Source organism: Alexandromys fortis, unplaced genomic scaffold, assembly GCF_014885135.2.
Source record: "Alexandromys fortis isolate MF-2015 unplaced genomic scaffold, M_Fortis_MF-2015_v1.1 scaffold_46, whole genome shotgun sequence".
Taxonomy (NCBI): domain Eukaryota; kingdom Metazoa; phylum Chordata; class Mammalia; order Rodentia; family Cricetidae; genus Alexandromys; species Alexandromys fortis.
The window spans coordinates 4,681,638-4,707,194 of record NW_026067919.1 but is presented as its reverse complement, the minus strand read 5'-3'; the positions used below and the strand labels follow the sequence as shown (position 1 = coordinate 4,707,194).

The 25,557-nt window shown below is 47.9% G+C and overlaps 1 protein-coding gene across 4 annotated transcripts; it reads right to left on the bottom strand.

The window, feature by feature from the left end:
* Positions 1–1,460: 1,460 nt before the first annotated feature.
* Prxl2a (peroxiredoxin like 2A) lies at positions 1,461–21,743 on the bottom strand. 4 transcript variants are annotated; one of them, XM_050140619.1, is made up of 6 exons: positions 21,582–21,743; positions 11,045–11,224; positions 9,230–9,321; positions 6,245–6,385; positions 5,231–5,395; positions 1,461–2,241 (listed from the first exon to the last, which is right to left on the bottom strand). In XM_050140619.1, the coding sequence occupies exons 2-6, from the start codon at positions 11,220–11,222 to the stop codon at positions 2,128–2,130; spliced, it is 690 nt and encodes a 229-aa protein (XP_049996576.1). In that variant the 5' UTR covers positions 11,223–11,224; positions 21,582–21,743; the 3' UTR covers positions 1,461–2,127. The 4 variants fall into 4 exon arrangements, with proteins under 4 accessions (XP_049996576.1, XP_049996580.1, XP_049996579.1 ...); XM_050140623.1 differs by having other exon boundaries at positions 11,045–11,207; XM_050140622.1 differs by lacking the exon at positions 21,582–21,743 and adding an exon at positions 15,961–16,114 and having other exon boundaries at positions 11,045–11,207.
* Between the last annotated feature and the right edge of the window lie 3,814 nt (positions 21,744–25,557).

Below are 25,557 nucleotides of genomic sequence, written 5' to 3'. Positions count from 1 at the left end.
TTTTTTTTTTTTTTTTTTTTTTTTTTTTTTTGAGACTGGGTTTCTCTGTGTAACAGCTCTGACTGTTCTGGAACTCACTTTGTAGACCAGGAGGGCCTCGAACTCATAGAGATCTGCCTGTCTCCCAAGCGCTGGGAATAAAGGCATGCACCGCCATGCCCAGCTTTCACCTTACTTTTAAACAGGTCTCTCAAAGCTCATTGAACGCAGAGCTCACCTACTGGGTAGACTGGCTGGCTAGCAGCCTCACCCTCCGTACCCCTACCCTACCCCAGCCCTCCAGGTTCCTCCACGGTCCACCTTTCATTACTTTATAGGCACTCAGTGCCACGCCCAGCTTTTTTCATGGGTGCTGGGAATCTAGATCCTTAGGCAAACACAACAAACATTTTTCCCATGAGGCATCTCCCTTTTGCTTTTTGGCATGAGAGAACTGTTTTTGAGCCCTCCAGTGTCTTTGGGGCCTCCAAAAAAACTTATTTACTTATCTTATCAAGTACCAGAGGCCCAGGGAATACAGCTTCTGGGAAAGAAGTCATATCAACCCACGCAAGGACTGGAAGGAGGTTGCCTCAGACTACAGAATCATGAACAGCATGGGCTGTGCACCGTCCATGTCGCCATCCCCACCCAAAGTCATACCCCTGTTTGATCTTGGTCCTATGCCGTCCCCCTCATTCCATCTGCATACTCAGTCCCACCTTGCCTCCTTTTCTGGCTTGACTGCTGGCCCATCTGCTCCCCTATTTTCCTAGAGGGCAGATTCTAGCCTGGTCCTCCTCTGACTCCCACACCCACCTCTCTGCCACTGGACTACTTGGTGTCTTAGTGGAGGAAGGCAGGAAGACTCTCCTTGGGGCTCTGCTGACTTTATACTTCTTTTGGTTTGTTTGCTTCAAGACAGGGTTTCTCTGTGTTGCCCTGGTTGTCCTGGGACAATCTGTAGACTAGGCTGGCCTTAAAATCACCAAGATCTGCCTGCCTTTACTTCCGAGTGCTGGGATTAAAGGCATATGCCACCACTGCTGGGCTCTGACCTTATACTTCTGAGACAAAATTCAAACTCAGCAAATGGGTGGAATTATATTTCATCTTCAGGATGTCCTTCTTTTTCTGGTTTACCAGATTAGGCCATAAGAACAATATGAAGGGAGTTGTCAAATTTCAATGCTGAGATTATTCCTCCCGAGAAGACAGCATAACTACTAACAAGCATGACGGGATGCATCTTTCTGACCATTTTTAACCCCATTAGGTCACAGTCACGTGAGCTGCCCTTCCTTGCTCCCTCCCAGGAGAATACTGAGTTTTCACTGTTAGCCAACAATATGGTGACACTTTTTTTGTTACTCATCAATAAAAAATCTTGTGACTTGCTAGCTGTGGTGGCTAGTGTCTGTAAGACCAGAACATGAAACTGAAGCAAGAGGAACAAGGAAAAGAAAAACTTGTGTACAAAGGAGATTTCTGATGCATGCTTTATTAGAGCCAAAGATGACAGACAGCTTTGTCCACTGAAACAAATTTCTGAGTTCAGAAGAGAAGACCACAAGAAATTTCACTTTGTAATTTACCTTTATCAAACTATCCAGGAACACAGCAGTTGCTGTATGTGGTCCATTGGCATTACATAACAAGCTGTTAACAGAAAACACACCGAACAAAAAGCCTTATATTCTCTAATTGTCAAGTTAATCACCAACTTTTCTTAGATGTGTGTGTGTGTGTGTTTATCCAACCCAAGGGCCTTGTGCGTGTTAGGTAAATGTTCTACCATTGAGCTGTTTCTTAGTCCCACTTGTCTTAGATTTTAGATTTTTTTTTCTTATATACGATAATAAAATTCACTTCAAATACTAGCAATCAGGCTATATCATTTGAAAGGAGGTGGAATAGTCAACTTTAAGCCTTGGATTTTCTAGATCTTTCCTCAAATAAACTATGACTGATCTGCTAGATTTTAATCACTTTTCTCTGGGACCTATTCTGGGCCTACACAGAAGACGATACTAATAGATCACCAATCCCTAGTGAATATGGTACAGCAGTTCCTAGCTCTTCAAGCACAGCTCATTCAGTGAAGACGCGTGAAGGTCCTGTTCTCCCCCAGTCAGATGTTGTACATGATCAGCTTTCCCCTGAGGCTTGATTCTGTGGCTTGATCTTCTTTACAGCTTCCAGAACAGAGAATGGGTTCACTTTGTCTCCAAACTCTTTTTCTCGGTGCTCAAGAAGGACGCCCTACAGCAGAAACGGAAGGGATATCAGTTTTCAATCATGATGCGGACTCTGAACTTCTGCTGTTCATCAAGCCCTGTGATTGAGCAGCTGAGAGTCCAGCACTGAATGAAACCCACACCTGCCCTTGAGGAGGCCAGGCTTCTGAGGAAGGGGACTGAGGGATCTACACCCCAGTATTTGGGACACAGGAAGCCAGGATGGGTGGAAGACTTCCTGGATGACAGGCAGATAAAAGTCTATCACCCGGGGAGAGAAGAGAATGAAAACATAAATATCCTACAAAGTGTAGCTCAGAGTCCACATTGGTGGGTGCTAAATGACCATCTGAGATAGCAGACCCCTTTAATCCTCTTAAGAAACTGGGGTCACAGCTGGGTGGTAGTAGCGCACACCTTTAATCCCAGCACTCGGGAGGCAGAGGCAGGCGGATCTCTGTGAGTCAGAAGCCAGCCTGCTCTACAGAATGATTTCCAGGATAGGTATCAAAGCTACATAGAGGAACCCTGTCCCGAAAAACAAAAACAAAACAAAACAACCACAAAAAAAAAAAAAAGAGAAAAGAAACCAAACTGGGGTCACACTTCCAATACTGTGAAGGAAACACAATATCACATAGGACATAGGACATCCCAGTTTCTCTGAAGTAGTAAAATGATATCAGGAATTGTCAGAGTTCTCTAACTAAATGTATCTGGACACTAGCCTTACATTTAAAATGATCTGTAAGGTGTTCTATCATTATAAAAACAATAACAACAAAAACAAAGCAAAAAGCAAAAAAGAAGTTGGGTTCAGAAGAAGGCTTGTCCAGTAGAGGCACTTGCAATATACAGGGCTAATAACCTGAGTTTAGACCTTTGATCTTAGGAAGGGAGGTGAGAACTGACTCCTGAGAGTTGTCCTTTGACTTCCACACATGCATTGTGTATGTACATTGCTGTACATGCACACACGCATGCGTGTGCACACACACACAAATAAATAAACAATAATTAAAACCCCATCATGCTGTGTTGACTATTGGGAAGTGAATGATGAAACTGCAATTACTTGCTCAATAAGCCAAATGCAGGCAGTGAAAATTCAGGAAAGAATATATAATGGTGCGGGAAGCAAACCCACTGCCGTCAGCTCTGTCCCCATGGATTGTCTTCAGCAGCTGACAGGAAGGCTCCACCCACCTTCCACTAGTTTGTTCTTTTTGGAATCTCTCTGGTATATGCATTTCTTTAAAGTAGGAATCACAAATTATTATTTAAAAAATTCATACCTAAAGGCAATTGACATACCCGGGAGGCAACAGCCACCCCCACTAGGAACCCAGGTGAGTCCTGATGCCCGCCATCCCAGTACAGCCTCCACCTTTCCAGAAACTCCACAGAGAACCAACACCCCACCTAAGGATACCAGGAATGTGCGAGCCCAGCCAGGAGTACCGACTGAGTCATCACCAGGCAAGAAAAGGCTAGCAGCTGTGCCAAACCCTGCCCTAGGGGCCACCACAGGAGGCAGAGGGAAGACAATGAAACCCCATAGGGCCCAGAGTGGGCAGGGAGGGCACCTTGGAGGGTCATGTGGGCCAGGTCACTGAGGACCACAGCTGAGGACAATTGTAGACAATCTGTAGATGGTATCCTTCTGTGTTCCTGGGTTTAATTTTTCCTGTGCTGCTTACCAGCGGTGCCTCTGGCTGACTCGCTTGCTATCTCTAGGCCCACTTTCTTACACGGAGATGGCTAACATCCTAGACTGGTCATAGGGAAGACATGACAGGCAGGTGCTTTGCAGCCGTTACCATTAAGACACTTGGTATGCTTACTAGAAATCAACAGACAGAACTATGCCAAATTCGACACCATTTAATACTAAATGCTAACACGAGTAAGTAAGAACAATTACCAATGCCATTTTAAAAGATTAGAATAAGATTAACAGTCAAAGATTTTGGTTCTCATTCTTATTTCTCTTATATTGTGAAGTTCAACAATGCAGACTAAGGCTGCTTTTCTACAGAAACAAAACACCAAAGATCCAACCACTCCATACACGTGTGCATGCCATAACCAGGTCTTCCTTCTGTGACCCATGCCTGCTATATAGTGCACTGGAAGCCCCAAGGCCCAATGTGAGTGTCCACCTGCTTCCCAGGCCTCCAGGGACCTCATCTCTCTTTCCCCTTCTCTTCCTCAGGGTCCCCACACTGATTCTGGGTCCTCACTACCAGGGCTCCTAACACCCTATCCATAGAGGAATAGGTTCTCTCTCTAGGCACAGCCCTGGTGCCAAGATCTCTGCAGGAAAAACACAGTGGTCTCTCTCATACCTCCTTGCCACCCTTCCTCATCAGGTTGCTTTTGTTTGTTTATTTGTTGTTTTTCAAGAAAGGATTTTTCTGTGTAGCTTTGGAGTCTGTCCTGGCACTAGCTCTTGTAGATCAGACTGGCCTCAAACTCACAGAGAACTGCCTGCCTCCCAAGTGCTGGGATTAAAGGCATGCACTGCCACCGCTCAGCCAGACTGCTTTTATCTATCCCTTCTCCTCTCTGCTTTTCTCTTTATTCATCCTTGATGGTTTGGGAACATCCCAACTGGGTATATTCACAAATAGAATAAAAGTGAGATATCTGGCTGAGAACAGAAACACAACTTGAAATGAGAAAACCTGGGCTCAGGTCCCTGCAGTGCCGCGCTGGACCAAGCACACTGGTACAGCTGCTTTCTTCCTCTCAGTCAGGGTCGCCACCTGCAGTGTGAGCAGCAGGACTGTGTCCCAGCGTGACTGTAAAGTGTGTGAGAGGCCAGCATCGGTAGACGTGTGGCCAGCATGACTGTAAAGTGTGTGAGAGGCCAGCATCGGTAGACGTGTGGCCAGCGACAAGAGCTGGGAGAAAGGATGGGCGACTCTAGACATGGAGACCCCACACCCAATGCCTGCCCCTCTCTGGATCTGGCCTCAATTCCACAGATCTTCCAGAAACACAGATCCTACCTGTTTTCCAGGTCCTATCACAAAAACCCCTCCGAGGATGAAGCCTTCGCCTTCTAGGTTTCCAGAGAAGCCTCCATTCCAGGCCCGGAAGGAGTTGTACCACACACCCAAACGGATGAGGCCCATGAACATCATCTTCCTCCTCTCTGGACCGTAGAATTTTTTCTAGGGAGCAAGAAGATCTTGTGTGAGCTGTCTGTATGTTTTTCATCCCCAGGAAGGATGCCAAAAGCCCCGGAGCCTGTCTAACACATCACACCACCTAGGGACATACAGCCTAGGGAAATAAAAATTTGCCGCTCTGATTTAAGGAAAAAAGAAAAAAGAGAAAAAAGAAAAGAAGAAAAAAAAGCCTTAAAAAAAAAACCCCAAACTTTATGTTATTTTTATGATGCAGGGATAGAACATGGAGCCTTGCATTTGTCTGTGAAGCACTATACCACTGAGGTCAACTTCAGTTCTCAAGGTAGCTCCAATATAGGGAAACAACTCTGCCCCCACCGTCTCTCTCCTTACAACATTGTGCAGGGGAAGAGAAGGGAGGCACAACTGCATAAATTAAGGGGCAGGGGTTCATGCCAAGGGGCTGGAGTTTGCTGCTATTTCCACCCTCCTGGGTCAATTCAAAAGAAAGCCTTAGAAATAACAGCCAACAACCTTCCTGAGTCTGCCTGCACTGTGCTCTGAGAGCTGGGGGACCCTGCCAGCTCAGGCAAACAGAAGGGGAAGGCCCTCCTCCAGTCCCAGGCCAGCGACCTCTCCCAGATAAGTACCATACCTCCCAGCCTAGGGTCCACAAGCCTGTAACATACTCTGTCTTTCTGCATTTTATTTCTAACTGTGTTTATACATGCATTTGTGTGTGTGTGCAGTGTTCACAGAGGCCAGAAGAGGGCACTGGACCCCCTGGAGCTGGCTTTGCAGGCTGTGGTGCTGGAAACTGAATGAGGGGCCTTTGGAAGAAGAGGAAGGTCTTTTACACACTGAGGTTTCTCTCCAGTCACACACACTCACCTTTTCATCCAGGAAGATTTCCCCTTTGAAGTAAGGCTGGAAGTCCTTCACTTCTGCCTTCACCTGCTCCTTCACCACAGCATAGAGAGGGACACCTAGTTCATCCAACTGGGGCTTCAGGGAGGACAGGTCTGCTGCCTCCTATAGAAGACAGTTCAGGGACGTGAGCACTTGGAGAGGTGATGTTAAAACAAATAAACAAACAAGCACAACAACAACAACAAAACCAAACCACTGCCCAGGGCATGGCTGACACTGAGCAGAGGAGGAAAGATGACAAAAATCCCAGAGACAAGTCAGGTCGTGTAGCCCATCATGTGTTAGACACCAGGCCTCAGGACAGGGTTTCAGGTGGACTCCCAGCCCAGGCTTCTTATCTTCTCAAAGTGGGAAAGTGAAATATGCCCGGGGAGTCTCTGGAACAGTGGCTGTCCCAAACATGTCCTTTATGCTCAGTCAGGACAAGTTTTCCTACCTTGTATACTAGCCCAAGGGTCCATCAGACATATGTGTGAAGGCCATGCGACTGTGGTCCCCAAGCTTCAATGCAAGGCGACCCCTTCCATTCCCTCCTAGATATCTCCTTCTCTTTCCAGCTCTAATCTAACTTTCTGGAAAGGTATCTTTGTTCTAGAAAGGTCTCCTGGACCTGTCCCTATGTCTCAAGCATGTTCTCTGCCTTCTCTCTCTCTCTCTCTCTCTCTCTCTCTCTCTCTCTCTCTCTCTCTCTCTTTCTCTCTCTCTCTCTCTGTATGTGTGTATGTGGTTTTTCATTTGTGCTAAGCCTTCATGTCATCATCATGCATTATCACTCAGATTCCTAAGTATGTCTCACTGCTAGACATTCTGTCTTTTGTTTCATAGTGTCTAGAACATGGCTGGATGTTCGAATGTCCTGAATGTATGGCAGGAAGAGCTGAAGATGGACAATGGGAAGATGTGGCAGAGTTGAATTGATACACACATCTTTGACCCTCATGAACCATGTTCTGGAAGAATAAACAATACTGCATAAATCATGGAAAAGCTTTAACCTGAAGAACCACTTCCTTTTTCACATAAGATGCTGTAATTAAAGAATCATCAGGAAGTTCTTTTAAATGTAGCTGGCCTACCTCTGATACAAATACAATGTAACATAAAAGCAACTATGTTTCCTAGAATAAGAGAAGCATAGCTAGACAAAACAGGATTGATTATAACATAATTTCATCAAGAACTCTACTGAGTAGCAAATTTTGACTGGAGCAGAAGAGAGGGGCTATTGTTTCTGATATGGTTGAAGACCACCTGTTGGAAATGAGGTTCACTGCTTTTCCTTGGCTATTTTCTCTGGGTATGTCACCATCTAAAGCCCTTGAGAGGAAATAGAGTCCTGTAACTCCTACCCATGTGTCTGTTGAGTCACTCGTTTCTATCCACCCAGCTTTCTGGACACTGTAAGTTTCCACTGAATGCTGCTCTAGGGCACAAAGCAGAACACAGGAAAACTGGCTGTAGTGACCAAGAGCTGTGGCTCCTGGAGCCCCCCTCTGTGTCACTGATTTCAACAGATCATGTCAGAACAGCATCTCTGCTGGTGTCTGGAGGCATCTCAGAATGGGAATCAAGAGCCCCGAGTTTATCCTCCACCTCCAAGATGAAAGAAAATAATGAACCCATAAAGATGGCCAGCCCTGAATGCCTGTGACCTGTCACATGGCCAGGGGGACTGAGACAGACAGGAAACAGCTTGGTGATCACCTGGCCTTAAATGAGGAAGGCCCTATGCTAACTGGATGGGGCCAAGGCCATCACTGGGGTCTTGGATGGAGGAGGGACAGAAAGTTAGTATTTAGGGATGTGATGCGACAATGGGTGAGCAGCAGTTGCTGACTTTAGAAACACAGGGAGAAATCACAAGCGAAGAAAAGTGGTGGGCTCTGGAAGAGTGGAAACGGCAAGGAAATGGACATCCACTGCAGTTTCCAGGGGAATGCAACCAGATTCCATTTGGGAATTCTGACCTCCAGCCTGTAAGCTAACTGCTGTGAAAGCCACCAGATGTGTGGCATTTTGCTACAGCAGCAGTAAGTGAGCACACAATAAGCAGGCAGCTTGGCTTTGTGGCAACCACTGTACCACTGTCCTGTGTAGAATGAGAATGGTGACAACGGGTTGCATTGCTAAGATGCCCTTGAGAAGCCCTGCACAGGCTGGGATGTGGCTCAGTTGGTAGAGTGCTTGTCTTGCATGCACGAAGCCCTGGGTTCAGTCCCAAGCATCACAGGAAATTGGACATGGTGGTACATGTCTGAAATCCCAGCACTCAGGAGGTGGAGATGGGAAGACCATAAATTCTAGGGCTACCTTGCAAGTGGAGTCAGTCTGGGCCACACGAGAACCTGCCTTAAAAAAACTGGAAAAGAGGGGCCTGGCAGGTAAGGAGCTGCAAAGGCTGTGTACTCAGCAGCATCCGTGGATTCTGTATCACACATACACAACAAAAAGAAATCTTTTAGTGGTGGGCCAGGCTTCCAGAGAAATGACAGTGATGACCCTGACAGGGACAAAGGGGTTATATGAGGATCCAAGTGGTTTGAAGGGCAAGAGAACCCTATTCAATTTTCTCAGTTCTCCAGACCATTATTTCGACAAGTGTGCATCTACGCTGACCAATAGGAACTCAGAATTTGCTCCTGTTGCTCTTCTAGATCTAATGAAAAGGCGGGGCAGGACATGGCTGCTACCATACTGGGCAAAAGGTCTGAAGGACAAAGAAAGCAGACTTGTTACTAACCCCACCAGGATATACAGAGTTGTTAGGGAAAAACAAAAAACAAAAAACAGAGCAAATGTCAAAACAAATGCATAGAGCAAATAATAGAAGCATCCAGAACCGACAGAAGGCTCAGAAGCACACACAAGCCTTTTGGTCTTGGCTGGAAATACTCCAGACCCAACTGTCAGATGCTTCCTTTCCAAGAGATCCTTAAAGGCACTCACCGCTCGACAGAGGAAACAGCCCGGCCTTCGCACAGCCATAATTACAGCCCCATTCTTCTCCCATAGCTCCTTTGCTTTGAATGTCCTTGATTCTGAAGGAGAAGAAGGAGAGTTACGATCTCCTCCTAGGCCTGCCCAGGAGGCCTAGATGCTCCTGAACCACACGGAGCGGAGCCAAGCTCAGGCCAGAACCCAGCCTAGAGGGGGCCAGGATGAGTACTCCACACCTACGAGAAGAAAGCAAGCACAGAGAGGAAGGACTCACCTTCCCAAAGAACACTAATAAGGCTTAAGGACCCCATCATACACTCCAAAGATCCCTCTCCCACAAAATTCAGTGTTCCACTAGAACATCCAAATTGCACTAATTTCTAGCAAAATTGGCAAATTCTACTTATGGCTTGCAGCACTGGACACTAATAATTCTGTGGGGCCCAAACTAAGTTTTATATTTTGATACCCCTCCCAAAAGTACCCTTAAAAGCATATTAAAAGAAAGGAACAATATTTAAAAAATTGTTGTCTTTATTTTTTATAATTTTTCAAAACAGGGTTTCTCTGTGTTGACCCAGCTTTCCTGGAACTCATTCTATACACCAGGCTGGCCTCAAACTTTGAGAGCAGCCTGCCTCTGCCTCCTAAGTGCTGGGAACAAAAGTGTGAGCCATGATCTCCCAGCAAAATCAACATTTTTAAAATTTAAATTAGTCTAAACATGTTAGCTCCAACGCTTGCACTACTGTAAACAGAATAAAGTGAAGGACACCCAACAAGGAGATGCTTGGGAGAGTTAGTGAGGACTCATTAAGGATAAGGCTTAATTGTTCTAGTATTCTCCAGAGGTACCCAAGCACCTGTGAAATGCAGTGTGAACAAAAACGGAGAGGGAGGCTGCCGTCATGTGAGGTTTTGGAGACTGAACAAAGCTTGCAGGAATCTCTCTTTACTGTCCTAAGGTTGCCTGCCTGGGTCAGAACCTCCACACTCCTGCCTCCCGAGGCCAGCTCCCTCACCAACTGAGGGAATGATGATGGCTTCTCTCTGGGGGTACTAGACAATGGACCACCCAACAGTGAGCCCTCATGTGTACCAAGAAATTCCTGCCGCAAATGGACATGACTGAAACCTAAGCTCTGTGTGGAATGCACCTGGCAGGGGTAGAGCTGGCGTGACGGAGTGAGGCTCACAGCTCTTGCCATGAATTCCATGTGGGCCCCTGAGGACGGGTACAGAGGGCCCTGTCTGCAGCTTCATCACAGGATAACCATCAAGTACCAGTGGCTCCCCAGATCCCCCACTTACAATGTACAAATCCTTATTATGCAGCAGGCCCAGTATCAAGCATCCAGGAACACAGAACTGGATAGGTAGTGTTTCTTGAGCTCATTCAACTCAGACAACCCTATTCATTTTATTTTATTCTTTATGACATTATCAGAAGACTTGGAATTCCTCAGAATACTCCCTGGCTTATTAAGTGATGGTAAAATATTACTAAATATTGTGGAGCAATTTATCATCGCAGTTAAGGCAACAGTAATAGAGAGTGAAAAATGACTTTGATAAGAAAAAGATAAATTAGACAATAATACCCAGATTACATTTATGCGACTATATTTAAGCATAGAAAGGAATACAGCAAAGCAAAAATGACTGTGTTAGGGTGGTATAACTATTGGTAATTTAAAAACTGTTATTAGATTTTCCTCTAATATTGCTTTAAGAAAAAGGAATGATTTTAGGAAGGAAACTAAAGAGGTTAAACATGCATCCCAGCACCCTGGAAAAGTACCGAGGCTGGTAGTCACTCCTTACCTTTCCCCAGCGTTTTCAGGTCTATGTCTTCCAGATATTCCAGCTCTGCTTTCCGGGGCTTGGACAGAAACATATCCGTGTTGGCCAGGAGTACTGCCAGAGCAGCGGCCCCCAGGGCTCCCGCACCAATGGACCACATGCCCATGGTGAAGAAACTTGCGTCCTGGAGGAAAGACATGTCTGGAGATTGAGAAGAAGGAAGATGTTACTGTTCCCACAGGACAGCTGGAATCTGACCTCCTGCCCAAGACTCCAGTGGGCAACGGGCCAGGGGCCCAGGGGAGGAGGGGCTGAAGCAGGGAAACACGAGACTGGTCAGAACCGCTCAGCTGCTTGTCTCAGCCCCATTGTGAGAGCGTGGGAAAAGCACAGACACGTGCCGGTTTGTGCCCCAAGAAGCTCACTCACTCAGGCGTCAGGAGTAATTAGAGAAATGACAGCCTTCTAGGAGCCTCTCTCGCGCCTCTGCCGCACTGAGCCTGTCCCATAGTCCTCTCCTCACCAAGCCTCATTCTCTTTCACAGCACGGGTAGTAAGTGACTCAGCTGTCACCCCTCTGGGTAGGGACAGCTTTTCTCATCTGCGATCAGAGGATTCCTGTTTTGTTGCCCTGTCTTCCTCTTGAGTTTAAGAAATCTCCGAGAAACAAGGGTGACATTCTACTCATCAAAGGCCCAGCCACTGCCCAGCAGGGCCTCACTCAGGGTAGACAGATAATCTCAGTCAATTTCTCCCAGCTGAGAATAGCTTTCTCACTCATTATAGAAATGAAACAGGCTTCCATTAAAAACAAAACAAAAAACCAGTTTCAGCTGCAACAGTGCATAAAACCACAGCTGACGAGAAAGTCAACACTCCCTGAAGCCTACCACCTGGTGATGGCCACTGGTAAAAACACGGGTATCTAAGAGGGCACCCTTCCCACAGCCCTGCCCCCATGCACACACACGAGAACAAAACTGCAGGGATATTTGCTGAATGAATGGAAGAGCAGGGAGTAGGGTCTGTGTCACATCAGAAGGAGCAGAATTTTTCAGAGGAGGCTGAGTCAGAGGTGTATGCATAGAGAAGGGGACCCTATGGAATCTAGCCTTATTCCCAGCTGGGGCCTGGTTACCTCACTAGTAAGGCTCTCTGCAGCGGGGTATCCTTTTGTCTCTGGGTGGCAAATCCAGAATCATCCCTGTTGTAGGATATTTGTACACTGTGTGAAGATAAACTGCTGTGATTGGTTTAATAAAGAGCTGAACAGCCAATAGCCATTAGAGCAGGAGGTACAGGTGGGACTTCTGGGCAGAGAGAGAGGAAGTAGGAGATGATCAAGGCACAGACGAGTCACTAAGGAGACGTGGAAGGAGTTGGACATACAGAATGAAAGAAAGGTAAAATGCCACATGATAAAACATAAACTAAAACCCAGCTTTCATAATTAATAGTAAGTCTCCATGTTGTTGTTCATGAGCTGGCGGGCCAAAGAAAAACCGGACTACACATTCCATCCTGAAACAGCAGTAGTCCATCCAGCCTGCCTTCTCCTGACAACTCCCTGTAGCCCCAGCATTTCTGCTGGCTCTCACGCCCCCTAAGTTCTCACACTCACCCCGATACTTCCCCACGTTCTTCTCCCAGCTTGACTCTGTATGCTTGGATGACTGGAGACAGGACAGAGACAGTAATCACCCCCAAAACACTTATTCTACCCTGCAAGTTTAGGCCCAGGAATTTCTCAAAGACCAAGTGAAGTTTGGGAAATCCACATCTCTGCAATGAGAAGGGTCTTTAAGGAGGACAGAAGTGAGCCATGGTGGGGACTTTGGGAAGGAAAAGGTAGACCAGACCAGTACTGAAGCCAGCTTCAAAAGTTCAAATTTGAGTTATGAAATAAAAGAGAGGCCAGGTCTAGTGGCACAGGCCTGTACCTCAGCTCTTCAGCACGATGAAACAGGGGGATACTATCAAGGTCATGGTTGTCCTGGGAAATTTATTGAGTCGCTGTCTCAAAGTAAAAAGAGGATGGGACTAGTTTTGGTAGAAAACTTGTCAAGCATGAACAAGGTCCTAGGTTTAATCCTCAGTACTATTAAAGTTAAATCAACTAGCCGGGCGTTGGTGGCGCACGCCTTTAATCCCAGCACTTGGGAGGCAGAGGCAGGCGGATCTCTGTGAGTTCGAGGCCAGCCTGGTCTACAAGAGCTAGTAGTGCCAGGACAGGCTCCAAAGCTACAGAGAAACCCTGTCTTGAAAAAACAAAAACAAAAAAATCAACCAATTAATTAATTGAAAGAGAACTCCAGGCAAGGGACAGCCAAATAAATATGACCTTAAAAAAAAAAAAGAGGAATCTGGTACTGATACACTTGGAGAAAGGGAAAGCAGAGGAGGCCAGTGTGGGTGTTTGAAGGAGTGGTGGCTGCCACTGTATCACTGATGCAAGGGATTTCAACTGGGAGGGAAGGCTTCCTTAGAACCACACAAAGTGTGGTCTATAGTCAATGGCTCACCACAGACAAGTGCTGAAATGAATTCAAAACAGTTGAGTGAGGAACATGACTTATGTACAATCAAGTTCTTGGGCAAAGCCGGAAAGAATGTTCCACAGGCCTGCTTCCAATTTTTCTTTGGCAAAGTTACACATTACTGGATTATAGTTCGCAGAACAATTGGGAGGGAAGCACAGCTTCCAGACACCTGCTATAAACAGGAGCATCCACACAGCCTGGAAAAAGGCTGGTGCTTTTATGCCTTTCACAGCACTTTTGAATTACAAGCCAGTGTACAGAACGCAGGAACACATGAGTGCTGTCATTTTGTGCACAGATGTGGTAAGCATTTCTGTAAGGGGAGGCACAGGCCATCTTACATCTACCGTACAAATGGACTCCTGGAACCCAGCAGTGCATTTGGGGAGTCCAGGGACCCCCTCTCCTATCAACACAACCCAATTGAACTCTTGGAGGTTCCCAGGCTACATTTCCCCACCATCCAATGGCAAACATTTGGCTTGTTTGCTCAGTGATCACATCTAGGGAATTCAACTAGACTGAACACTCATTTTCATAATTTATTTAGTACCAACCGGTTGACTAAATGGCAGTTTGGGAGAACTAAGTATGACACACGACCCTTAAGAAGACATAGGCTCAGTTCACAGAGTAACTGGAAAGTCGGTAGGAAGGTTAGGCAGCTTGGCCGAGTAAGAACACTTGGTTGTGGGGACACACGGAAGAGAGCCAATCTGGGCAGCCACAGAAACAGAGGGAGCGGCTTTGGAATTGGTGTGGGACACAGTTCACAGTGTGAAAGTTTGGCTGGGCCAGGAATGATTGAGCCTAGCATGGAAGACTGACTCCCAGAGGGGAGAGGAAACCCAGAAGCCGCCACCCCTAGAGCAGCAACCCAGCCCACCTGCTGAAAGTCACCTAAAGCACCTGTCTTTCCACGAGACTCTCATGCTGTCTAGGATCTCATTTATTCCCAGGCCTCCCTAAGACCTCCTTTCATTCTGTGTGCTTAGATCACTGGGTATAGGTCAAGGATAGGATAAGAATCAGCCACCCAACAGACTCAACTCTCCCCTGCAGGAATTGACCATGCCCCGAGACTCCCCTCTCTCCCTACCTCAACTTGGATTCAAAATGTGGGCATCAAAGCTACGCCAGGCATGATGTTTTCTTCCCTTAGGCCCTCTCCTACTGTGATCCACTCCTCTGGGGAGAGTACCTGCGCAGGCTCTGCTTTATCAGCAGTACCCTGGGGAGGCGGACTTCTCTGCCATCGGGCTCAAGCTGCTCCCACCCCAGCTGTGGCTCTTCTGCTGGTGATAAGCACAGAGAAGCACCGTGCTTCCGGACCTTAAAGTACCCTCTCTCCCCGGTAAGCCTTGGAACCGATACCGCGACAACCTGCTGCACAGCCTTAGTCCCTGACTAAGTTAATCCCACTCCCACAGGGAGAGATTTTTCATATCTAGATGGAACAGTCAGTGCTTTTCCACGTGTGCCTCCAAGCTCACTGAGCGCAGAAGCAGGGAGGCCAGTAATCCTGAATTTTCTGAGCGTCACTTGACATACTTGGCTCAAGTTCATTCTCCCAACTGTCTTGTGTAGCAAAGAATATTCTTTTCGCAGGGGCCGACACTAAGGTTCTGAGTCCAGGAATTTCCTTGCTGTCACAGGGCCAGCAGGTAGCAATACTGCCATCTGTAGCAAACAGGAGAAGCTGCTCCACAGCTATTCCCTGCAGCCACACCTGGACTCTCTCCACACATTCGGAGGTAGGTCTGTGGGGGTCAAGGGCATGAACCTCCATCTCCAGGAAAATTTCAAACAGGCAGTTTATTGCCTTCAGCCATCAAATACAGTGTCACTATGTCTGGTCTAAAGGAAATTTACCATACACCAGCTGTCCCTTCTCTTTTTCCCACTCTGTCTCTTTCTTAAGGAGGGGGCCAGTCTCTCTCTAAATGACAACTGGCAGATTGTTTACAGAAGGGCTAGCTCCACAGCTCCACGACTCAGCTCCCTAGGGTGGGGTTTATCTGATCCCCTTGTCTCCCAGAAGGTGAAGCTGGATAAGATGGCAAATAAACAGCAGCTGTCAGAGCTCAGAGTGGCAGCTCGGGTCTGGAGATGCTTGAGAGTTGGTAGAGGGAACCCAGCTGGATTTCCCATGCCAAATGCGGCCATCTTCCCCAGGCCCATCTTCTCAACTCCAAAGTGAAGGTGTGCTACAGCTCCTCAGAGCACAGGGACATTGTCTGATACCAACACAAACAGCTCTCTCTGGAGCCCCAACATTCCTGCTCTTCATTAACCTAACCCCACCTTGGCCCAGTGCCCATTCAGGCTTTATCCAGCTTGGCTGCCCCCCTCTCCTATATCCACCGATCAGCAGGCTAAACCTGGAGCTGCACTTACCATCTGCGGCGTCCACACCTCTGCTTCTGCTGACAAGCGGTTCTGGCCCACAGGGTGTGCAGGCAGGGTGAGCAGGCACAGGGAGAGTTGGAGGTGGGGCTTTGGAGGCTTGCCTAGGTCCCTAAGCTTAGCCACTCCACAGGCACGACTGGGCCACACAGAAACCCTAGGGCTCCTGCAGCTGCCAATGGTTAATCTCCAAAAAACATCGAAGTGGCCAGCTGCCAAGGCCCCCTAGCCCTTCAAAAAACTGAGCAGAGATTTGAGTCATTTGCAGTCATGCAGACTGTAACATTTCCCAAGTGCCAGCAGACTCCCCCTCTGCTATGGGTGCACTCTCAGTCAGGCTCTTAACACAGGCCACATGGCAAAGTCACAGCATCAAAGGCACAGGTCCTTTTGTCCATGGTTCTTTGTGTGGCCTGCTCTGTACCCACTTAAGTCTACATCCAGCAAGTCAACTGGACAACCAAGGAGCCTTGGTATCTATCCATCACCTCTCTTTTCCCCTTTCTCTGCCATTACAGAACCCCTACACCCTTCCTGGGTGACCTCATCTAAGGCCAGCACCTCACTCACTAGCTTGGCAATGCCTCCGACTTCCCATTCCTGTTACTGACTCAAAGTTTCCAGGTAGGAGGTTTATACGGATCTGTCACAGTACATCCCAAACTGACCTCTGTCCACTATTGATTTCTCTCCTAGGCCTCCTGACTCAATGACCCAGGTATCCAGACAGCTGCTCAAGCCAGAAACCTAAGGACAATTTTCCTTTCTTTGGCTCTCACTGCCTACACATTTTCAGTCAGAGTTCTGTCCATCTCTCGTGGGTCTGTTAGCCTCTTCTGACCTCACGGCTACAGTCTAAGCCCAATCCCCCATTACTCTGAACTGCTCAGAAGCGGACAAACTTGGGCAGCCTTTACTTTGGTTCTTTATACATCACTCTCTATGCTGTAGCCAGAGTAGTCTTTCTTATTTATTATTTTACTTATGTGTAAGGGTGTTTGGCCTGCGTGTATGTCTGTGTACCGCGTGCTGACCTGCCTAGCGCCAGTGAGGCTAGTAGAGGGCTTCAGATCCCCTGGGACTGGAGTTTCAGAGGGTTGTGAGTTGCCAGGTAGGTGCTGGAACACAAACCCAGAGAGTCTGGAGGCCCAGCCAGTGCTCTTAACTGCTGAGCCGTCTCTCCAGTCCGTAGCCAGAGTGACCTTATCACTCCGCACTCTCCGTTTCAGCTTCTCTTACAGTGAGCGTCTGTCTCCCTAGAGCTGACAGGGTCTAACTTCAGCCCGCCGTTCTGGTCTCATCCCCAGCTCCTCTGGCACCCTCACCACACTACCCCGCTTGCAAGATCACACTCTTTACTGTTCATTCCTGTACCGAGAATTCCCTCGCCCTGCATACCAACTAGATGCATGCCTACCTGCTGGTAAAACCCAGCATCAACAATACATCCTGCTAAAACCCTTCCCTAAAAGCATTGCCAACTGAATGCTCTATCTGGTTACAGGGCCCACACACGTGTTAACATATGCACACCCCTGTGCACTGTGAAAAACGGGCTTCATGTGTTGTGTTTCGGTTATCTGTCTGACTTCCCAGTAGAGGACACGGGGAGATCGTCACTATTACACCAACAGTGCTTACCAAAGCTCTGCTACATGTAATACAGGCAATGGAAGGTACGTCTAATTTACAAATTTGTAATGAAGGGATCTGAATTTTACTTTTGAAGTTTCACAGCGGAGCAGAGTTGGAGCTAGCCTGTTGCTGCCCAATTTCGCCTCTGTGTGGAAGGTAATTCTGCACACTGTTAACCTGGCTTTAGAGAAGACACTCACGCTTGGAACTGATCATGCATCGAGTCCCAGCTCTGCTGATCACTGGCAGGGGGAGTGGACACATCAGAGCCCGAGTATAGTCACTGAACAGACAGAAGAAACTAGAAATCCTCTGTCCCCACTCTCACAGCCAGACTCTGCAGCACCAATGACTACTTCTACAGGGAGAGCCTTGAGGGCACCCAGCGCTACCCAGTGCCTGCTATGTGAGCACATTCTCACTTTCTCCTGCTGGTTCAAAGAGCTGCCTCTGGGCAGGAACCGATAAAAGTCTTAACAAAACAGAGCGTCAGCACTGGGTGGGTTAACTCCTGTCTGAAACGTGTAGGGACAGCAAGACAGTCTAAACATCAAGAGAACACTGCCCTGCCCAGCCTCACCCAGGGACTCTTCCCACCTCAGGAAAAGCTGGCTTGAGGCAGATCCAGGAGAATGAAGAAAGGAAAGAGAGGGAAGACATGGGGAAAGAAGAGGCAGCGGTTTCCTTGCCTCAGGCTCTCAATGAACAGACTGGAAGGATGTTTCCCAGCTCGCCTCTCCTCCACTGTCCTCTGCTATTAAAGTTCTACTTTGCAAGCCCTTCACTGAGTAAACGAGGAGTGGACTAGCCCAAAGCCACACGGGTAAGAAGTGCCAATGCTGGGGCTCAGGTCTGGGTCTCCCAACTCCCAATCCGAGCCAGTTTATCCTGCTTTGGATTCCTAAGGTTCCACACACCCAGCTACGAACCAGGGCCCTAAAGCTCGAAGAGTATGCACATGCATCGGAGTCAAGTGCAGCTAGTGCTGAAACTGGATCATTAGCCTTAGGCAAGCTGGGAGCAAGACTCCTGGATGGGGCCTGATGTTGGAGAGAACCCCAGTCTCTCCCAGGCCTAATCCCTGGCAAGCAGTTTACAAACCAATGCCAAATGTTTTCTTTAGGATCATACTGCCCATTCTCCGCTGAGAAGCAGGTCTGCATTTTTTTCCTATACACAGTAACAAGGCCATGCTATTTCTAGATGCCATCATAAATGCCAGCTTAGCAGGGTGAAAACACAGGGAGCAACAGGAGAGCCTTCACAACCACCTTCTGGAATTGGCAACCTGCAGCGAGCTGTCATTTATTTGCCAAAACTTTCAACTTTCAGCTCTGTTCGCTGGGGTGAATGCCTGGCTCTATCCCAGCCCTCCACTGAGACACTAGGGTTGGAACCATGAACAGGCACTCAGAGGAGAAAACGATAGTACTGTCAGCAACTTGGAAACTGAGGCACAGGCACAGCGAAGAGTAAGGGGTATAGCTGACTGGGAAAGTCTTTTCCTCTGAGAAATAACCCCCCCCCCCCCTCAAAGATCTGGCCATTCAGCTGACTTTTCAGCCTCCTGCCTAGGCTTAGAAGACCTGCTCTCTCAAGTTGCATGCATATGGACAGGAAGATGAGGGCAAGCCTCCAAAATGCACTGGGGTCTGGCAAACAAGTCCTAACTCCCAGTCTGGTCCCAAGAGGCCATTTTACCCCTCACCACCTCAGGATCTTCTGGAAAACAAGTTGAATGGAGTGATGGCGCATGTCTGTAATCCTAGCACTCAAGAGGCTGAGGCAGGAGGATTACTGATGAGGTCAGAAAAGGTGAGGGAGGTCGTTCTGCAGGACTATCATAAGGAGTGTGTGAGAAGAACAATACGGAACACAGCAGCACTCTGGAAAACTGTAAAGGTTTCACATTGGGCTTCTCCCCCCCCCACTTTTTAAAAAGATGAGTTCTTGATCTGTAGCCCAGGATAGCCCAGACTCGCCACCTTCCTACCTCAGCCTCCTTTGTGCTGGGGTTTTAGGCATGCACCACCCCATTGGCTTTAGCACTGTCTTATTGTCTATCTTTTCCAGGGTTCGGATCCACTCACTGTCCTGGTAGGGCAAAATACATAGCGAACATGGAACAACTTCTCCAGCTATGTTGCTGCAAGTCTGCTGGCTAGGTGGAAGTTCTAGGCCTGGGGGAGTCCTTCTCCACAGCACATACTCTGACTTAACTAGGGCTCCTCGACGCTGCCTTTTGCACTGGCTGTGCCAACTGGCAGTGCCAAAGGCAAAGGGCAATACTCAGTTGCAATCTCCCTTGGCAGAGGCCACTGAGTGCAAAGGTGAGCAGGGCTCCTTCTACAGTACCCTGTACAGTTCCTACCACACAAACCTCTGTCCAAACAAACTCTTAACATTGCAGAGGCAGACAGCCAATTAGCAATTGGCTTGAGTTACCTTTAACCTGAGATACTAACAAAGCCTGGGCATGAGCCTTAGGATCCCGGGCCTAAGCAAACCTTCTGGTGCTACACAGCTTGGGACGATCATTAGAAACCAAGACTGCAATGCCAGCACTCAGAAGGCTGAGAGAGGGGCACTACAAATTCAAAGACAGCTTCTGTAAAATTAAAAGGCACCCTGACCCATATAATAAGACCCTGTCTGGAAGAAGAAAAGAAAGAGGGTGGGAGAGGGAGGGAAGGAAAAAGGGGGGGGGGAGAGAGAGAGAGAGAGAGAGAGAGAGAGAGAGAGAGAGAGAAAATGAATGTTTTGAACCCCTTCAAAAACAACACAAAGGGCAAATGGCTTCCCTTATGAGAAAGGAGACTACTGGAAAGGCCAGACCAAGAATGTACACCTAGGTTCAATTCCTCCACGTTGTACGAACCTGGAACAGGCACTGTTTTGCTTCAGTAAAATGGGAACAATTCCTGAATCACCTTCTACAGAGATGAATCAGGATTAAAGACATGGAAGATGCTATAAGCTCTTTACAAAGACTGCCAGAGATGTTTAATTCTTACTCATTTCTGGATTAGTCAACGACTACCCCAAATATACGAAACAGACTATTTTCTGATGAGTATCTTCTGAGGAATCAGGGTGTGCAGTGTGAACCCCAATTTTGTCTCCAGGGCTGGGCTAAAACAGGAGCATATAAGACACTCTAAGCAGGTTCCATGACAACACTTTTCAAAATAAAACCTAAGTGATTGTTTCCTATTCAAATAGATCATCGACTAGGCTCCAAGGGGAAAAAATGTTGAAATAAAAATAAACCCCCGAATTAAGCTGATATCTAGGTAAGAGGGCTTTGAAGACAGATAGGAGGCACGGTGCCAGCAGGACTCTGGGAATATGCCTCCGCATACCTGCCAGGGTGCACCTTAATTTTCCTTGCTCTCACTTAGGCCATTTCCACAAACTCCTTCACCGCCTAAAAACCCGGAGGATGGGCTGCCATGTGCTCTGCTCATCTCTTCACCACACCTCAGCTGTACTTTGAAATTTACAACTGGGCTTTCTAAGTCAAAGGTTGGTAACCTTGGAAAAGACGGGGAACAGGTGCCTCTGAGACTTCCTTCCTCAAAGGGCACCCAAACAGAGACAGGACAGCCACTGCCACCCCCCCCCCCCCCCGCGGCCATCCTCAGGGGCTACTCTGCCCGAGGGCTTCTGTTTCTTTCTTTGCCATCCAGCTGGCCCCCACCCCCCCCCCCCCCCCCCCCCCGGCAGCCTCCAGAACTCCTGCCGGCGAGGTTGGACAAGAGTTTTCTCGGTCCTTTGCCCCAACAATTCAGACACCCAGTTGGGTACCACCAGTGCCAGTTCGGGACCGGGTATCTTGGCCCCAAGCGTGGAGTCGGTCCCAACATCTCTGGGGTGGGCGGAGGGCACCTTGGAGAGCGGCCCCAAGGGAAGGTGGAGCCGCATCCTCTATCCATCCGCACCACACTCCACGGTCGCGGGCTTGCCTGGATCCTCACCTGAGCCCCGAGGACCCCACCTCCGTGGACGTCACGGGCCTCGCTGAGCTGTGCCAGCGGACATAGGTGTCTCCCGCCCGCCTTCTCCTCCGTTGGAGCTCAGCAACGGGGGGCCGAGGGACCCGGAGCTCTCCGCGCCTGCGCAGCTCGGCCCCTACGCCACCACGCCACTTCCACGTGACGGACACGCCCCCGCCCCGCCTGGCGGGGCCCGGGATTCAGTAGAACTGGGGTCGCCTCTGCGCGGCTCTCCTGTGCTCTCTCTTCCATATTCTTCTTCACCCCCAAATGCTGGTTATCAGAGTAAAGAAAAACAGCTGAGAACTGGCTCTAAGGATAATACCAGCTCCTTTCAGCTTCTGAGCAACCCCAGGGCCGGTTTGTCTTTCACTCATTCGTGTTTGTTTATTTAATGTGGCTCAGACTGGTCTGGAATTGTTCCTTCTCCTGCCTTGGTCTCCCAGGTGCTGCGACCACAGGCGTGCACTGCCACGCCCGGCCCGGCCTTCACCCATTTTTCTCCGTCCTATCGTAAGTGTTCGTGCAGTTTCAGAGATAGGATTAACTGACTCATACAGAAGAGGTAAATGCAGGGGTAGGGGAGACAGAAGCAGAGAGAGGTGTCACAGCAGTTTTCAAAGAAGTGTTGAAGCAGTCACACTGATCAGAAATGGTCACTTCTTCCACAGTGTTGGGGTGTGTCCGCGTGTGTGCTGAGCTGAGCACCCGACCAGCCAGGGTGTCCTGATTTATCACTCTTTATCTTCTTCTCACGTTCCTCCCTGTGAGAAAGAAGACCTTTGCTATAAACTAACACATTCAAGAGGCTAGGGAAAGTAAGGCAGTTTTTATTTTATCCCGTGGAACTGGGTGTTATTGTAGACAAAGGCAAGAATGGCTTGCCTGCCAATTTGGAGTCAAGCAGTGGTTTTTACAGTCCTGATCGTAAAGATTTTTGCCCCCTTTCCCATGAGCTGGGTCCTTTGGAGAGTTACAATCTTTCCCACTCATCTAGCATAGCACTCACCCCAAATTTCCCATCCCCCTAGAACTGAAGACCCTGTCATTCTTTCTTGATATGTCAGTCAGTAGCTGTCCTAGTTACGGTTACTGTTGCTTTGATGAAACACCATGACCAAAAGCAAGTTGGGCAGGAAAGGGTTTATTGGACTTACCCTTCCACACTATAGTCCATCATTGAAGGAAGTCAGGGCAAGAACAGAAACAGGGCAGGAACCTGGAGGAAGGAGTTGCTGCAGAGACCATGGAGGGATGCAGCCTAGTGCCTTGCCTACAGCCTGATCTGATGGAGGTGTTTTTTCTCAATTGAGGCTTCCTCTTCCAGTTACTCTAGCTTGTGACATCTTGTCAATTTGACACTCAAACACATTACTATTAAGCCACAACCTTTCCTTTCTTGTATTAATCACACATTAATATTGATATTATGCAAAATATTTTAAAAACTTAAAAAGTTCCACAATCTTACAAATTCAGATGTTTTAAAAGTTCAGTCTCTTAAAAAAAAAGTCTTTCAACTGTGGGCTCTATAAAAACAAGTTAAATACTTTCTTACTTCAAGAGGGAAGAATTAGGCCACAAACAAAATTCAAATCAAGCAACAAAGCAAAACCAAACTTCACTGTGGAAATAATTCAGTGTCCAAGGTTTGGGCTCCACTCATGATCTTCTGGGCTCATCCAAAGGCCTTGACTAACTTCTCAGACTCCACCCTCTGCAGCCCACACAGATTGTCTCCAAGTTCAGGCCAGCTCCAGCCCGTACCTGCTGCTACTGTTGGCAGTTGCCCCACGGTATTGACATCTCCAAAACGCCTGCAGCAACTGGGCTGCACTTTCACCAATAACCTCTTCTGGGCTTTCTTCATTGTGCCAAGTCTCAACGTCTTTGCACGAGCTCTTCGATCCTGGGGCTTCCATAGCTAATTAAGGCTGCACCTCACCAATGGCTTCTCCTGTCCTGCCACAGTGCCAAGCCTCGGCTGCTCTCCATGGCTCCTTCACAGTTTCAAAACTGGTACCATCGTGGTGAGGCGTGGTGAGAAGTTCAGCTGCTCGTGTGAGGTACAACCTTGGAGCACAGCTCCCAGGAGCTCAGGAGCACAGCTTCTGTGTGCTGATTCACGTCAGTGATGGGCTCTCTTCTCATCCTCTTCACTTCTCCAGTGCAGGTAGCCAGCGTTAGTGTTCCAATATTATTTCAGTGATGCCGGTCTCTTATTGGTCACAGTTGATTCGTCAGCCCCAGCTGATCCAGACCACAGATACTTAATTCAAAATATACAATATCCACCACAGACTCCTTAAGTGTCAAACATCCCTTTGGAACTCCACAGTCCAGGCCTCCATCCTCCGTATTTCTCTCAACATTCTTGTCTTCCACGCTCCCACGGAGCAGCTCAGCAATCTTTGAACCCTCAGTGGCTTTTCGAGCCCAAAGTTCCAAAGTCCTTCCAGAATCCTCTCCAAAACATGGTCAGGTCTGCCACAACAACACTCCACTATCCTGATAGTATAGGATTACTATTAATTAGGATTACTATTGCTAGGATTAAATATCATGAGTTAAAGTCAGCTTGGGAGGAAAGGGTTTATTTGGCTTACACTTCCACACTATAATCCATCATTGAAGGAAGCAAGGGCAAGAACTCAAACAGGGCAGGAGCATGGAGGCAGAAGCTGATGCAGAGATCGCAGAAAGGTGTTGCTTAGAGACTTGCCTACAGCCCCATTTTATGGAGGCTGCGGTGGTTTGAAAGAAAATGTCCCCCCAAAAGAGTGGCACTATTAGTAGGTGTGGCCCTTTTAGAGGAAGTGTGTCACTATGGGTGGGCTTTGAGGTCTCTTTTGCTCAAACTCCCCTCAGTGTGAAAATCAGTTGACTTCCTGTCACCTGCAAGATGTAACCGTCTCGGCTCCAGCACATCTGCCACACCACCATGCTCTCCATCGTGATGGTCGTGAACTGAGCTTCTAAATGAGTAACCCCAATTAAAATTAGAACAGTTTCCATGGTCATGGTGTCTCTTCACAGAACCGAAAACCCTTAGAGGGAGGGGGGGATTTTCTCAGTTGAGCTTCCAGCTTTCCAAAGACTCTAGCTTGTGTCAGGTTGACATAAAACTAGCCAGCACAGTAGTAAACCGACTTTCCAACCCTAAGATAAACAGAGCTAGACAAATGGGTGCTATCTGCCAGCTACAAATGAACAGAATCAACCCTTGTGCCTCCTACTGGATCATAATGACATATTTCTTACACTCATGAAACCTAGAGCTTGGACTGTGACCAGCAAGCCCCAGTGAGCCTCTGTTCTCTGGCCACCACAACAACACTAGGGCTCCATGCCTGAATCCCTGCAATCACATCTGGCTTTTTACTGATAACAAGGGTTTGAAATCAGGTCCTCATGCTTGAGCAGAAAATGCTGTTAGCTGCTGATGCATATCCCCAACCCAAGATATATGGTCATCTGTCTGCAGTGTGCCCCCTACCTTGTTCACCTGGGAAACACCTAATGGTGTACAATGTCCAAAGGCTTTCCAGATTTGCATCCCTGACTTCGTAGTCAATCTCACATTCCATATATTTCTGGCAACATCCAGCCCAGAGATTCTGTTCATAGATCTCTTCCGAGCCATATTGTGAATATCTTTGTTTCATTGCTGGGGCCCCCAGAGTCTGGCCCTGGAACAGGATGCAGATGTACCTGGGAAGGTTTGTGAAAGAAGAAAGTCTAAACTGAGAAGTGTCTTAGACTGGACAGACCTGATCTTACAGAGAAGAGTACAGTGTATACTTCTGGCACAGCGTGGTTATACTTATGAAACAACAATTCTTCACCACCCCCAGAAGACTTTGCTTATATGTACCTAGCTTCTTACTATGTATCTGTCCTGAAATAGGAATGCTGGGTAAAGGAGAGGCAGAGTCCCAGGGGAAGCTATTGTGAATAA

Excerpts from the sequence above, each read along its gene's own strand:
- Prxl2a (XM_050140619.1), bottom strand. The coding sequence starts at position 11,222 with ATGTCTTTCCTCCAGGACGCAAGTTTCTTCACCATGGGCATGTGGTCC. Across the intron at positions 9,322-11,044 it reads CCTGAAAACGCTGGGGAAAG|AATCAAGGACATTCAAAGCA; the intron begins GTAAGGAGTGAC and ends CTTCTCCTTCAG. Across the intron at positions 5,396-6,244 it reads AAATCTTCCTGGATGAAAAG|AAAAAATTCTACGGTCCAGA; the intron begins GTGAGTGTGTGT and ends CTTGCTCCCTAG.